This window comes from Xenopus laevis, chromosome 3S (genome assembly GCF_017654675.1).
Source record: "Xenopus laevis strain J_2021 chromosome 3S, Xenopus_laevis_v10.1, whole genome shotgun sequence".
NCBI lineage: Eukaryota > Metazoa > Chordata > Amphibia > Anura > Pipidae > Xenopus > Xenopus laevis.
Window position 1 is genome coordinate 66854592 of NC_054376.1, and position 16398 is coordinate 66870989.

At 35.8% G+C, this 16398-nt stretch overlaps 1 protein-coding gene across 4 annotated transcripts in view; it reads left to right on the forward strand.

The window, feature by feature from the left end:
* The window catches only part of LOC108713041 (protein TASOR 2), a 53930-nt gene that overhangs the window by 16051 nt on the left and 21481 nt on the right, over positions 1–16398 (forward strand). For all 4 annotated transcript variants that reach the window (XM_018255701.2, XM_018255704.2, XM_018255703.2 and 1 more), the window contains exons 7-16: positions 1816–1888; positions 3631–3705; positions 4986–5687; positions 5765–5974; positions 7442–8357; positions 9537–9897; positions 12324–12545; positions 12692–12916; positions 13561–13986; positions 14838–15101. In XM_018255701.2, coding sequence (XP_018111190.1) covers positions 1816–1888; positions 3631–3705; positions 4986–5687; positions 5765–5974; positions 7442–8357; positions 9537–9897; positions 12324–12545; positions 12692–12916; positions 13561–13986; positions 14838–15101 — 3474 coding nt within the window. The remainder of the gene's footprint in view (positions 1–1815; positions 1889–3630; positions 3706–4985; positions 5688–5764; positions 5975–7441; positions 8358–9536; positions 9898–12323; positions 12546–12691; positions 12917–13560; positions 13987–14837; positions 15102–16398) is intronic.

Consider the following 16398-nt stretch of genomic DNA (forward strand, 5'->3'; position numbering starts at 1 on the left):
ATGCCATGTTGGGAACTTTATTTAGCTTTTTTTCTATTAATCTAGTTTCTGGTAAAGTAAATGCAATATAAATTGTAATTATAGATAAAGAAAAAGGTGTGTGTGTGTGTATATATTATAGTGAATGTGGTATATTTTTCTGAGGAATATGGTACATGATAAATAATACCCGAGTTACCTAGTGGTGCTGTCTTTTTTTCTAATGGCTCTTCTTACCTTCACCTTACCCCTATACCATTTTATTGAGAAGCAATAATGTATCTTAACTTTACACCCTTTTCATACAATTATGTGTATCTACCAGATGTGATATTGGAGACATCACAGAACAAAGCAGCAAGGAGAAATTTCATTGTGTATATTGAGCTTTATGTGTCTAAAAATAAAGGTTATTTTAACATTAAGGCAATAATTACTTATCTACTAACATTTACCATCCATGCAGTTTTGTGTTTTAGTTTCACATATGATTGCCTCCCCAACCTCATCATCTGTGAAGCACTAAGATGAATTACTACATGTGTGGTTGGGCATGTTTATTTATAGTAGTACAGCTCAACTATTATTTTGTTTTACCATATGTCAGACAAAAGCCCTTGTAACCAAGCATTTCTTTGCTGTCTCCTAGTGAACCTGTGGCTTTTGTTATTCCCTACAGGATAAATAACTCCTTTAGGGAAAGGAGGTGATATTCTAGATATTCTAACTACTGAAATTGCAGCGTTCACCTCTTCTTTGTATTTTTTCCATAAGACTTTTTTAATGTTCATTATTTGCTTAGAATTGCTGTTTTAAGTGCAAGACATGGTGGTGGTAATTTTTTTATGATGAGATTGGATTTTAAGCTTTCAGAAACCTTTTTATATTGTCTTCAGTAGGGTGAGTGAATTTGTAAATACAAGGTGGTTTAAAATGCACAAATAAAACAAAATTAAGAAAGTGTATTGATGATATACTCTGCTTAATGAATGTGTGTTGCTGTGTTAAATATATACATTCATCTTAGAATTAACGCAATACGATGTAGCCTGTGGTATTCTATGACTTTCTATGTTTGATTCTTTGTTACTTTTTAAATTATTGGTCCTGCAGTTATCCAGTCTGGAATTGGTCCCACTTACAATAACAGTCAGACAGTGTTTTGAATGATTTTTTTTTATTCATGAGCAGTAGCTGGCTTGAATAGAAAATGCAACTTTTTTTTGTCATTATCTTCACCAATTGTCTCCCATAATAGAACCTTTTACTGCAAGTTTACAAGCATAGTGTGCTCTTTTTTTTTTATTTATTCATTGAAGGCATCACTCACCTTATCTAGAGTTAAGCAGAAAAGCAAGGGCCAAGTCCTGGACAAGCTTTTAAAGTACACAGAAACCATTGACCGCAAAATCAGTTATAATATTGGGCTTTGCAAACGCAATACTGAACTACTCCGACTAGTATTGTGCCAGAAGCAGTTAAAAAATAATTTCTAATACAAGTAGATTGCTTCACAAGAAATCACTTCCTGTCTCTCCTTGCTTTTAATGTATTTGGGCTTGGGCATAATCACATGTGCTGAATTTACAAGTGTAAAAGTAACAAGAGGAAACCAGCCTGGCGCCTCACCTGATTAATGTAATATACAGCATTAGAGAGAAAAAAATTATGTATGCAAGGTCATAGGAAGGGACTTGGTTGGGTCTTCAATGATCACAAAATCAAAATGGCCACTGTGAGTGAAAAGAACAGTTCATTGTTAGTGTTTTATTGTTGTTTTTGGAAATGTGTTAATGCTAAATTCTCTTTCTTACATTTAACAATATGTTTTTGCAGGCACTAGTCAAGTTTTTAAATGACCAGGGAGTCTTAATTTTATTATCATCTTCTGTATTTGAACCGTGTCAAGGTAAGTTAAGTGTGTTCTAATGACTTTTTTGCCAAATTAGTTTTGAAGTAAAAATAAGGGGCACAGGGTGGTTTATTTATCAAAATTTGAATGTGTGTCGTTTACACTCACAATTTTAAAAAAATGTTTCCTTGTTTATTAAAACAATCTGAATATCAAAAGTATGAATAAAATAAAAGCATGAAACAAATAGGTATACAAATGTCTCAAAAACACATTCAAACTCATTTTATTTGTACTTTTAAAAGAGAAAAATAATCAGAAAAACGTTAAAACCTCAAAGTAAGTAAATATTTTATAATTTGATAAGGACCACTCCCGTTGACTTGTATATTACCTTGACAGCTTTTAGATGGCACAAATGATTTTGCATGCATGATTGTTAGAGCTGAAATGTTTGATTCATGGAAAAGAAAAACGTACAAACGTTAATACATTAGCCCCACACTTTGGTGTCTAGTAACCCATTGCAGCCAAACCGATATTTGGATTCAGATATAAGACCAGTAAATACTACAGTTTGAGGTTATTAGTCCTTGCACAAGCTTTCCATATTAGGGCATATGCACGGGTTGCCACCTGGCCAGTATTCTACCGACCTGGTCTATAAAACACTGATAAAATACCAGGGCTGATATTACAAACTTACCGGCAGTGTAGTTTCTGGTAAATGTGTAATAACCTTAAGTTCATTATTTAGCTTGACTACATTAAGTACTGCTACTTTTCACATTTCATATATTTTTGTAAGTGTATAGAGAAGGTAAATCCTCTTATATACTTTGAGAAAGGCTAGAGTTCTAGCTGAAACGTCAGCTTCTGTTTGCTAAATAAAACACCTTTATTAGACTGATAAGACCTGTGAGTGCTCGCTTTTTTCCTGGATATTCATGATGCTTTTTTGCACCCAGGCAAATAACACAGCGGATCACGAGTAGTGCCGGCTCTTCACTGATATATATATATATATATATATATATATATATATATATATATATATATATATATATATATATATATATATATATATATATATATATATATATATATATATATATACACACACACACATTATAATAAATGGTATCATACATGTGTGGCTCTAACCTTTGACTCCTAAGGTGATGATTGACCAAGCTAATATAAAGTGTAGTATTTGATAACTTTATTCTATTGTTTTTAAATGAACAGGACCCCTACAGACCCCCCCCCAGCCACAGCTGCATCAACTACTTTTTGGTGTCAGGTGGTTTATGCAGCTGTGGCCGGGGAGATCTGTAGGGGTCCTGTTCATTCAAAAACAATAGAATAAAGTTATCAAATACTACACTTTATATTAGCTTGGTCAAAGGTTAGAGCCACACATGTACTATACCGTTTATTATATGGTTCTGGCAAATTGTCTGCTTGATACCATTACCTTTTGCTGCATTTTTTAATGCCATTCTTTGCTAGAATTGTCTTGGGATGGAATCTTGGGAGGAAGTGCACTTATTCTCCTCTGAAACAGAAGCCATTTTAGAGCACTACTCTTAGCTTTTCATGCTCAAGTGGTTTCAGAGCTGAGGCAAGGGGAGTCTGGACAGATAGATGAGCCTTTTCATTTGCTAAAATTGAGGGTGTTTTATTTTACTTTTCTTGTCTTTCTTCCTATATATGTTTTTAATTACATTTACATGATCTGATTGAACAAACATAAAGAAAAGAAACTAAATGTCTCTTTATCTTAATATTTTTTACAGATCTAAACCAAGCAGATTCCTCCTGCTTGACAGCATTATTTTTATTTCCTCACACCAAATCCCTGGGAAAAAGAGGTAAAAACAAATGAATTTAAAAAAGTCAAAACTGTGAATAACACACTAGATATATGTGTAATAACAACACCATAACATTGCCTTCAATTTTACTAGTTTTTAATCTGGGTTTGGGCTTCCTTAGGTTTTGCCTTTATTTTCCCTGTGGTTTGATATTTATCTTTGCCAATAGATAATAGTAGAATGCATATTGTGGATTTTAGTTTTAGTTTTGGTTCTGGTTTAAGAGTAAGTTAGACGGAATATATGCTTTGGTGCTAAGGACATGATCAGTTATCAAAATATAAAGCATTTTCTTAAAGGGTCAATATACATCTATGTTCAAAATGAATATATTCAATATCACTTCTATTTGGCATGAATTCTCCCTATTGTTTTAACTAGGTTGTTAACCAAAATTAAACATGACTTTCCAATGAAAAATTACTTTCCAATATATATTACTTACAAATGTTCAATTATCTTTAAGACTCCTTCTTTGTAAATATACCCCAGCACCCCAGATACAGCCTGTTATCTTTTAAAATGAAGAATAAGTCATTATACAAAGGCGTCTTAGTGCACTTCTGATTTATTTGACTTTGCTCATTGGAATCAGGAAGTTGTATGTGACTTTAGTTTACTTTTCTAATTTTGCCCAGATTAGTGCTAGAGATAACAAAATCCATAGATATTTCCTAATTATAAAAATAGCCATAAAGGATGTTAAAAATGACGGCTTTGTCTTATTTTTAATATGATATTGATTAGAAATAAAACAAATTTAAAAAAAATTGTAGCATGCAAGTAGATAAATGGATCACTCACCTTCAAAACACATTTTTCAGTTTAGTTGATATTGGGTAGTATACAAGAAATAAAGACCTTTTTTTACGTTTCTTTTTTTTTGTGTTTTTGACCATTGTTGAAATGCTGAAGTTTAAAGTTTAATAGTCTGTCACCAACATCTCTTAACTTTGGCCCACCTGAGCATATTCCCTGATTTTCATTAAAGGCAGCTGTTTTACAACAATGGTTGCTAATGTAATACAAACAAAAGCTGCTGAGAAATGTGTCAACTACTGTAGCAAAGTGTAACAGTTCAGAGTCTGTACCTGGATTACAGAGCTTCCAGACTGAAACATTAAATTTTAAATTGAAATTTTAGAAAAATTACTAAAAAAATAGAAAGTCACTGAAAAAAAGTCTTTCTGTTGTAAAAAAATATGTAAAAAAGTGTTTGGAAGGAAACAACTTAAAGTAGAGGGTAGTGTAATACTGTAAATTTTCTTTTTTTGTAGAGCAAGAAGAATGCAAGAGGAAGTTTGCCAAGGAAGACATTTCATTAAAAGTTGCACCTCTTTTGCCTGGCCTTCAGTATGCCATTTTGGAAACCAATAGATCATGCAAAGGGAAAGATCTGTATCCTAAAGAATTAATAAAACAATATTTAAAGACATTTTCTCAACAGAAGAACATGGAGAGCACATCAAAAAGAAAAGCAGATCTTGCAAACACTACATATACATTATCAGGAAAATGTAGTCAACTTGACTTTTCACGGCTGAGTTCTTATATTTCAAATCCAGTAAATTTCTCTGTTCCATTGCAGAAAGCTTCCAAACTCTTAGCGGAAGAACCAGCAAACTCTAATAATGACAATTTAAATAATAAAGATTTCAAAATATCTGACTGTGAGACCAATGTGGCTTTTTCATCAGAAAGTAAGTTTAAGACTGAGAACAAAAACCCACCAAATGGGAAACAAGAAAGCAAAACATTTAATGCAAAGGACAGCAATCCAATTAAAGAAGAGAAAGCTAGAGTTAATATAGATGAGGAAACACACCTACCGCAGAGTCAAGCTCCTCCTATTCAGAGAACGGAGAAGTCCTATACAAACAAAAATCATTTTCATCCTTCTGGGGAGCACAAACACGTTAGTTCTGCGAGCACAACAACAGTAAAACTTGCCAGCACTGGCATAAACAGAAGAAAAAGAGGTTAGTTAATGTACATTTAATATGCTTTTTATCTTCTTGTACATTGATTAACGTACACCTTTCACTTGCATTTCTAGGGGCAGAGGTCCTTACAGCTGAGTTTGTTCAAGTTGCTGATACCGAAAAAATGTCCAAAGAAGTGTCGGGGAAGAGCAAAACCGGGGATGTAAAAAACACAGCTGATGGCAGTAATTTAATAAAGCAAAAAAGTAAAACTGTAAACCAAGGTGGTGTAAAGGATAAGGACGCAGCTTTAAAACGAAAGACCTCAGAGCCAGCTAAAAACAGTAAGCCATATATATAGTACATTAATGTTTTTATCATTTTGATGATCACTTTTTTATATATTTTAGTTTTTTAAACTATATTGGAGAAAAATCCATCCTGACATTGATCACTTCCGATACCTTTAATACCCAGTTATTAAACTTCTTATTTAAATATGCTCTTGTATGCTGTAAGACATTCAGCACAATTTTTGTAATACTGTGTATTGTGCCATTTTATAAGTTCCAGTGGCTTAAAACACCAACAGAAACCTTTTCAGTTAACTGTGTTTCCACATGTTCAAGGGTATAGAAAAGGGGTAAGCTGACATTCAGCTCAGTGTTTCAATTTTCAGCTTCACAGAAAATGCTCAACTGCATATAAGCAGTAAAAAACCCCACAAATATGCTTATGTTTAACATGGGAGTTTAAAACTTACATAATCAAGCTCATATTAATCAAGTTTTCTATCAATTTTTACTACCTCAACAGATGTAATCAGGATAGCTTGCTTTATTTGGCATAATGACTTCTTCATATACAGTATAAATAAATCCCTTCTTTCCCTTAGCTGCTGCTTTCACTATTTGAGATAGGGAGGATCTCATTATACAACAGGCTTTTCAGTGTTCAGTGAGCTGTTAATTTAACTACCTTTGTCTGCCTCAGTTGTTTGCAAGATAAGGAAGTAGGGATGCACCGAATTCAGGATTCGGTTCAGGATTTGGCCAGGGTTCAGATTCGGCTGAATCCTTCTGCCCGACCGAACAGAATCCAAATCCTAATTTGCATATTCAAATTAGGGACGTGGAGGAAAATCGTGTGACTTTTTGTCACAAAACAAGGAAGTTAAAAATGTTTTCCCCTTCCCACCCATAATTTGCATATGCAAATTAGGATTTGGTATTCGCCGAATCTTTCATGAAGGATTCGGTGGTTCGGCTGAATCCAAAATAGTGGATTCGGTGCATCCCTGTAAGGAAAGGGGGGGGGGGTTCAGTCTGTGCCCTATTTGGGCAAGAAATAATAAAAACCCATGGATGTTTTCAATTCTATTTTTTTGTTCAGCAACTTTTATTTAAATTGCTATTAGGTTGAGCAGGAATTTAACTTAAATGCAAATAACACGCAAAAGTTGTAGCTCTTGCAATCATTGGGAGTTATGCAATAAATGACACAAAGGACACATATTGTAGGTCTAGTAACCCTAGAGCAGGTAGTATTCATCATCAATTAGACAGCAGTTTCAATTCCAGGTTGAAAAAGGGCAAAAGAGAGAGGGAGATTTTAAACAATGAAAACCTGCTAAAAAATAATTACCACTATTAATGTAATCCGATGTAACATTTATTATCTTGCAAACACAAGTTATCAAAGCAGCTTCTAAACTGGTTAAGTCTGTTTCATTATTACATTTAAAAATGTGTACCATGTTTAAAAAGAACAAAATCATATATTGTCTTGTTTTTCCTGCTCCTTTCTCATAGCTAAACTGGAATCTAAAATGAAGGCAAAAAGCTTAAAGCGTTCAGTTGAAAAGAATTCTGATAAATCTATGAAAAAGTCCATAAGGAGTATGGAAAAGGTTAAGAAAAATAGTCATAAAGTTATAAAATCTCTCAGTTGGTCAGGAGAAAAGCCCAAGCAGGACAATACAAAATGTGATGGAGCTGGAAATTTAATGGAGAAACGAATAAGTATGTATGAATCTCATGCTTTAAATTTATTAGCAGACCTTGCCTTAAACTCATTCAGTTCTTCAGCAGCCCTTTTCCCCAGTACGAATGCTGCATCAGACTCACAGGCATCAAAAAATGGCACTGATATTCTTGTGAAAGGCCTTCATTCTGAAAACAGATGTAATACAGCCAGAGCTTGCAGTCCTCCTACACAGCCTTCTGTTTCTCTTCATACAATAACAACAGAGTCTGATGAGATCCTAAATATTAAACACGATGAGCCTAAAAGAGACAATGAATCCTGTTATATGAATAACTCTTCCATGATTAAAGCAGAAAATAATTTAAAACGGACAATAAATGCTGCAGTTGCAAAGACCAAAAATAATATTTTAAGCAAGATCTGTCAGGAGCATTCTTATTCACAGCCCCCTATGAATGAGCCTAAAGTTGATCCACTTGTGGACAAAACCAATGAGAAAGAAGTTAAGACTCTTCATGACCCCACTGTCAAGGCTTCTATGGTTTTAGATCAACCACAAAACCCTGCATGTTTGCCAAGAAAGAATATTCATATGAACTTGAAGAAAGGACCTCGTGCTGTATTACAGTTTGGAGATGGCCTCAAGATTACGCTGAAGTGGGATGCAAAATATGATTTTGATTTGGACAGTAAATTTACCTGTGATTCTCTGGAGAAAACAGTTAATCGAGCTTTACATGGGTAGGTGCAATATTAGAACATTACATAACATAAAGTCACGTATTTTTATTTATTTTATTGTTCTGCATCCATAAAGTAAGCTTTTGGCATTCTGTCTAGTTGCTTACCAGGACAGAACATGAGGGGTTACACATACATGATATTAAAAGTGTTAAACCTCACTGCTTTCATTGTAATATTATTATCATTGTTATATGTTTTGTAGATGAGAGTGGGTAAGGTATAACCGTCCTTTATTAAAGGAACAGTAACATCAAAAAAATTAAAATGTTTTGAAGTAATGAGAATACAATGTACTGTTGCCCTGCAACTGCTGTATTTGCTTCAGATACTCTACTATAGTTAATATTACCAAGCTGCTGTGTAGCCATGGTGGCAGCCATTCAAAGATGAAAAGGGGGTACACAGCATATAACAGATAAGCTCTGTAGTATACAATGGCATTCTTCAGAACTTCAGAATGTCTGCCCCATGGCAACACATCAGTTTGTTTATATAAGCTACAGTGGTGTTTCTGAAGCAAATACACCAGTTTTACCTGTTCAGTGCAACACTACATTATATTGACACTGTTCTTTTAACAGCTTCAGTCAGCCATTACACTTAAGCAGGAGCTTCTACTCTAACACTTTTAGCAGTATAGAATGTACTATGCATATAAAGCAAAAGTCTTTAACATGGGGACATCTACAGGTCATATGTATTGACACCACATGCATTCTTCGCCTTCTTCTTAACACATAAATACAGATCCGTTATCTGGAAATCCATTATCCAAAAAGCTCTAAATTACTGAATGGACATTTCCCATAGACTCTATTTTTATGCAAATAACACAAATTTCCAAAGTATGAGGTTCTCAGGTCCCAAGCATTCTAGATAGCAGGCCCCATACCTGTATTTATAAAGCAGAAACATATTATGCAGAAAAGTTTGGAAAACTTTGCACAATTACCAGACTGATGTGTTTAACATGCAGTATTTTTTATTGTCTCAGGTGCGAAAATATTTTAGCCGATTTTCACCTGCAGGTAGCCATTACCCATAGCTAGGATTATTTTTTGAGAATTTTATGGTGCTGTCAATGGTCAACATTGTGCTTTTTCAAGTGTAATATATTTTTCTTGTTTTGCTTTATCGTTCTTTTTTTAAAACTGTATTTCTTTTTGTTCATTTTAGACCATGGAATCTCAGTCTAAGGGAAAAGGTAGAAGAAGTCAGAATTATCCTGCATATGTGGGTAGCTCTGTTTTACAGCAAATCAAACAAGGCGTTGAACTGCAGCTCAAGAAAAGTGGTGGAACACAGCAATCCTGCCAAATTTGTTTCAATCAGTACCATCCGTGAACCTATTAAAATGGGCAAAATTAGAGAGGCTGAAAATATGTTTGATATGACATCGGCAGCAGGTTCCCAGAATTCAAAACTGCTCATTCCAATTGGTAACGAAATTCAGTCTAATTATTCACAGAGGTATGACTGTGTAAAGAAAGAAAACCGTTCATGTGACGAAAAAGTAATCTTACCAGTACCTTCCCAGGTATGATATTTATGTATTGATATATGAATATGACTTGATAGAAATATGATTTTTTTTGATATGGAATTGAATTGTATTTGAGAAATTACAAAGCTGGTGCTCATAGTGTGACATATTCTCTAAACCACATCTATTTATAATTTTTCGAAATAAATGTATTTTAATTAAATACATTTTCAATCAAACATCTGTTTCTATATAATATTTTTATATGATATTGTTTTTGTATGACTGGTATTTAAATAAATACACCTGAATGATTTAAAGTTGGGCAGATTGAATAAAATTGCTCCAACACATTGCTGCCTGCCTTTAACAGAACATTTTACTTAGTGCTAAAAAAGTTGAGTTCCAGTAATAATTTAATTTTCAATCTCACTGGCAGGTTTACTTGGTTTTGTCAGCTGTTCTGCTTACACAAAACTGCAGTGTATCAGTGATGACCTATACAAGCATTTTGTATTGGTGTGTATGTCTGTTCAGGAAGTTCATATTTTAATATACCTGTCATAGAGGTACCCAAATATAATAAACATGCATCAGATAAATACAGCAGTGCAGCAAACAACCAGCAATTCACCTTACAAGGTAGAAAAGTCATTAAAATCTAACGATTGTTGTGATTGCAGTAGTGCAGTTAAGCACCTTTATTCATATTTCAGCTACACAGATATTTAAGTGAGAATATGTTTCTAACGATTACTGTGACAAGGATATTTTCATCCATCAGCCTCCCTCCTTGGATCTTATGATGTAGTAAGATCAAAAAGAAATGCATAACTAAATACTAATAACGGTATTCTGTTTGGTTACACATTAGCCTGTGGCCAATGTGTTTCCAGGGCTTCAAAGTGGTCACACTGACAAGTTCTGTAAGCAAACTTTGCTCAGCCCCATCAAAACTTTTATCAGATTTGCTCTTAGAGCACAAAATATTCTCTAATTAAGTCTTTAGGTCCATATGAGTTTGTGGACCATCTGTGAATGCCTGCACTTATAATCTTCCGTAAGTCCTCTTTTCTCACTTGTCTTTTAACACTTGACACTTATATAATATCATTGCATTTTAAGAAATGTGCAGAGATGCATACATGCACAAGTAGTGCTTTATAAATAGCAATATGAAAAGAATAGATCACTTCACTTGGAAAACAAGCATGGTATAAATAATGTATTAGTGGCCTGTGGGCTGGGCTTTAAACCTGCAGTACCCATAGGTCAGCCAGTTATTTTACTTGCAAGTGAGGGAACAAATGTTTTCAATGGCCCTCTCTGCTTGTGATGCACACTTCTTCCTCTTCTGCCAGCTTACTCACGCCTACCCACTTCAATGATGTCAGGGTTGGGGGGCATGTACGTATACAAAGAATAATGGCTCATGGGTTGGGACAGGGTGGGTTAGTGATAGGTGCTGGGTTGACTTTTCGTTGACCCACATGTCGGTATTTAAAACAGTATACAGTATGTTACATTATGGTATGATCATCTTCTACATTACAGAAAGACTAGTTATTTAGAAAGCACTAGATCCTGGATAATAGATACTATATCTGTACTAAGCAAAACAGAAATGCAATTAATGTTTTTTATGGTTATTTTTGTGGGTTAATAAATACATTGTTACATACCAGTTTGTAATGACTTTTCCTGAATACTTTATATTAAGCCGAATCTTTGGTTTTAAACCTTGCCACCATAACATATCTAATACTGAGTTCCATTAAAAAATCCTATGTCAATAGTATATCCCTCTCCACACATTTGTAGCTGTCAAGTCCAGGGCACAGGCTCCCTATCCACATCATTCTCACAGCACCAAATATTCCTTCATACAGGCTCCCAGAGTTCAGAGCTGCATATTAAGCAATGTGTCTTCCTGTTCCAGATTCCACAATGGTGATCTGGAGCCAGAACCATGCCTACTGCAAGTCCATCCCACAGGCCTGATTCAGTGTGTATATTCCTGCTCACTGGTCACTGATGTGGAACCTGGAACCAGAGCTAAAAAAGTATAAAATTCAGGGAGAACTCACTGATGTTTACTTTTGAATTCAGTCTGGGTAACTCCACACCAAAAAGCTGTCTCAATATATGCCCATTACGTGGTGCAACACGTACCTGTACTCAGGCCTGGACTGGGAGTCAGAATAGGCCCTGCCATTCCAAGTACACAGAGGCCCAAACAGCCCCCTACCAGCCCAAAACAGCCTCCTACCAGCCCACTATATGGTAACTTTCTATGGAACCATACAGCAGCCCCTCTGGCATTTGCCAGAACCCACAGATTGCCAGTCCGGGCCTGCCTGTACTGACAAATGAAAGATCATAAAACATATCTCTTACTGAGCTATACTAAAACCAGTATTAATTGTTTTTTTCATTGTTCTTTGTATTGAAGAAGTAACAACACTGATTTAACATTTCAGGAAAAGGACACTGAACAAATGCACATAAATGAAAATGTGTTAAGCGCCTTCCAAAAAAAAGAGATGCAAGAAACAGATAAATATAAAAAGGCAACAGGTGTGAAGCCAGTAAATACTTGTATTCCAATTCTGTGTTATGTACGTGACACCAACCAGATAGATGCAGTGAGTGATCAAAATGAAAATTCCTGTAGCAGTATCACTGGATGTACCACTGAAAAGGTAACTTCAATTGTGTTAAATACAGCATACATACTTGAAGAAGCTCTGAACTGAACGTATATCTTCTTTATTATTGACAAACTACTAGTGTTAATCTTCTCCCAGTAGAGTACATTACAGCAGACGTGTCCTCTGTTCTCTTCTAGGGTGGAGTATTGGAAAAGCTGTTGAGCAAAAACATTATTTCAGACAAAAAACAAGAAACAAACATCGATGATGTCTCTTTTCAAAAGGCTGATGCTGTCACATCAAACAATGATGCAAGCATTTCTCCAGAAAAGTTTGATAGCAATATATGTTCTAATGATTCAAAGAATAAGCATCACCTGGATACAGATGATGCTATTTTGGATCAGGAAACAGGGGACATTGTAAGTGCTAAAATAGGGCTGTATGGTCAACTTCTCCTATGTAAGAAAATCAGCACTAGGATGCAATTGCCTAGTACTGCGTGGCATAAACATTGTGTGGGGTTAAATTGTAATATATATATTCCTTGGATGTGTAGGGTGACTGCTAAACTCACATTTAACCTCTTTATTAAATGTGTTGCATGACATCTACTAATTTATTACAGCTATGGGGAACATACTGGTGCTGTATAGCTTTTGTCCTTTGTATTTATCAATAGAGAATGTTCTGTATATTTCTTCTGCTTTTTTTCTTCTTCAGAGATAGCTAAGTGGGTATAGATATTATATACATGTATAGTAGATGAGATTGATAGATGGATCAGATATATGTGACAGATAGTACTGCTGTCTGACATTTCTAGCCACTGAGTTTATACATATATTGTCCCTATGTTTTTATGGAGTTCCTCTAAACTCCAAAAGCTAAGAGATACATTGATTGGCTCACAGTAATTGGTTCTTTGCCAATTGTAGCTTCCTGTGTGACTTGGCACTGGGAAAGTTGTACATTGTAACTATCTTAAATCTATTTAAACATGTTTATAGAATGTTTTTAGTATAAATTATTAAAAAACGTATTTGTGCTCTTTGACATTTTTTAGGATCCTGAATTTGATGAAGCTGAACAGGATAGACCAGCCAGTCCAAAAAAAGACAAACCATGCTCTGAGGCCTTTGAAGCACATAAGCACTTTGCAGTACTAAAAGGCTGTGAGAGAGAAGAAAATAAAAGCAAATCTAATGTAAAATCATCCCAGTCTTTGCAGGAAGAAATTCTTGAAATGTGTGGCATACCTCAGGTATATGAACATGAAGAGAAGGAATCCAGGACTGCAGATTCAAGGGACAATGTGGAATATGGGGGCAGAGATGGATTGGATCCTTCTGAATCAACTAGAACAAATCTCAATAGTTCTCACAAGACGATGGAAACCTGTGCAGGAAACAAGGAGAACGTGGATGAGACAATGGAATGTTCAGAGAACGATAATAAGACAAATGCAATTGTAACTGATTTCAGTTATGAGGTAACATTTCCTGCAAATTAACTGTTTGCTTGTTTCTGTAATGTACTTAAAGGTGAATTCAACCTGTTCAGAAAAAACCCGTACCCCCCTCCCCAGGTAGACCCTCCTCCCCCACAGGCTAACTACCCCTCCCCCCAGGGAAATGCCCCATACTCCATACTTACCCGTCGCCGCAGATTCTTCCAACGGAGTTGCACAAATCCATCTTCCGAGATCTCTGTAAGCTGACTGAGAGATCGGTATTTCTGTGCATGCACAGTTGGAGAAGTTTGCGACAACTGCGCATGCACGAAATTGCCGATCTCTCAATCAGCTTACTGAGATCGTGGAAGATGGATGCGTGCAACTCCGCTGGAAGAATCTGCGCTGAGGGGTAAGTATTGAGTATGGCATATTTCCCTGGGGAGGGTTAGTTAGCCTGGGGGGAGGAGGGAGGGGGGTCTACCTGGGGTGGGGGTACGGGTTTTTTTCTGAACAGGTTGAATTCTCCTTTAACTTAAACAAAGCAGATAACTGGCACTGGAGGTGGGGAGTAACTGCATTTAATTCTGTCTAGTTTTGAAAATAAAGTGACTAACACCAATAATAACAATAATAAAAAAATCTTTTTTTTTCTTTTACATTATAAATTAAGGTATATAATTAAGTGTGTGTGTATATTTTGGCAAAATATATTTTTAGCAAAATATTATTTTTGTTCTTTTTACATTATTTGACTAAGGCCTGCACACAAGTGACTTTTATATAGGGTCAAGGATCTCCTTAGTGACTATATTTACATTGCATTAGGATATGTATTTTACATTATATTTGTGGCACTGAACAAATATTTTCTTTTTAATATGTTATAGGTGGATTCATCTCAGTGCAAAAATCACCAAAAAAATATTGTATGTCTAATTTCTGCTCTGGAAAACTCTATTGCAAACACAGCTAAGGAAATTAATTGCAACCAAAGTGTAAAATCTGACATTTGTGAGCATAGGCTCCTGGAAGAATCTAGGAACTTTATGCAGGAGCAGCCGTATGAGAGCTTGGAGGAAACTTCAGCTTTAGTGCAAATTGAATCTACACCGGACAAAAACCTTTTGAGTACCTCTAACAATGGGCATCAGGTATGTAAACACAGAAACAGGCCATTCATGAATTCAATTCAATTGTTTTGCCTTGACAGAGGCCTTCAAGAAGGACTGAAACATTAGCAGAAAGATGTATGAATTCATACAAGATACAGTATGCAACATCAGAACATATTTTTCTCTATATGTTAATACATTATATGACCATAAGTACACCTGCCTGGCCAACATTTTGAAACAAAGCATATTATGAATCTGGTCCTTTCTTTAATACTAGAATAAGTGATGATGGTTGTTTCTTCTATTCAACCACATGTGCGTAATTGAGGTTGGGTACTGATGTTGCGTAATCAGATCTTGCTGGCAGCATTCTGCACAGTCAACTGCTTCTTATCTCAGAAAAACAATTTTGCTCTTGCTTCATGCATGGAGGCATTATCGTGGTGAAACAGCAGGGGCCTTCTCCTATACATTTGCTACAAATAGAAAATACAGAGCTTTTAAGAATATTAGTGCATACTATTTTAAGACTGCCCAACTGACATCTGAACTAATTTTCAGCCAGATAAGGATTCTGGATTACCGTCGGAGGGCCCCATATAGAGATGTCGCGAACTGTTCGCCGGCGAACTTGTTCGCGCGAACATCGGGTGTTCGCGCTCGCCGGAAGTTCGCGAACGTCGCGCGACGTTCGCCATTTTGGGTTCGCCATTGTTGGCGCTTTTTTTTGCCCTCTCACCCCAGACCAGCAGGTACATGGCAGCCAATCAGGAAGCTCTCCCCTGGACCACTCCCCTTCCCTATAAAAACCGAAGCCCTGCAGCGTTTTTTCACTCTGCCTGTGTGTGCTGAAGAGATAGTGTAGGGAGAGAGCTGCTGCCTGTTAGTGATTTCAGGGACAGTTGAAAGTTTGCTGGCTAGTAATCGTTTTGATACTGCTCTGTTATTGGAGGGACAGAAGTCTGCAGGGGTTTGAGGGACATTTAAGCTTAGGTAGCTTTGCTGGCTAGTAATCTACCTTCTACTGCAGTGCTCTGTATGTAGCTGCAGTGGGCAGCTGTCCTGCTTCTGATCTCATCTGCTGACTGCTGCAATAACAGTAGTCCTTGTAAGGACTGCTTTTATTTATTTTTTTGTTGTTTTACTACTACTACTACTACTACTATAAGAGCCCAGTGCTATTAGTCTAGCAGTGTTGGGGAGTGGGACTGGTGTGCTAATCTGCTGCTCCTAGTAGTTCAGCAGCACCAACTTTAATTTTTTTTTTTTAATATTCATTTTTTTTTTATTTTACTTTTTTTTATTTTACTACCGCTGTAGTAGTGTATAAGTT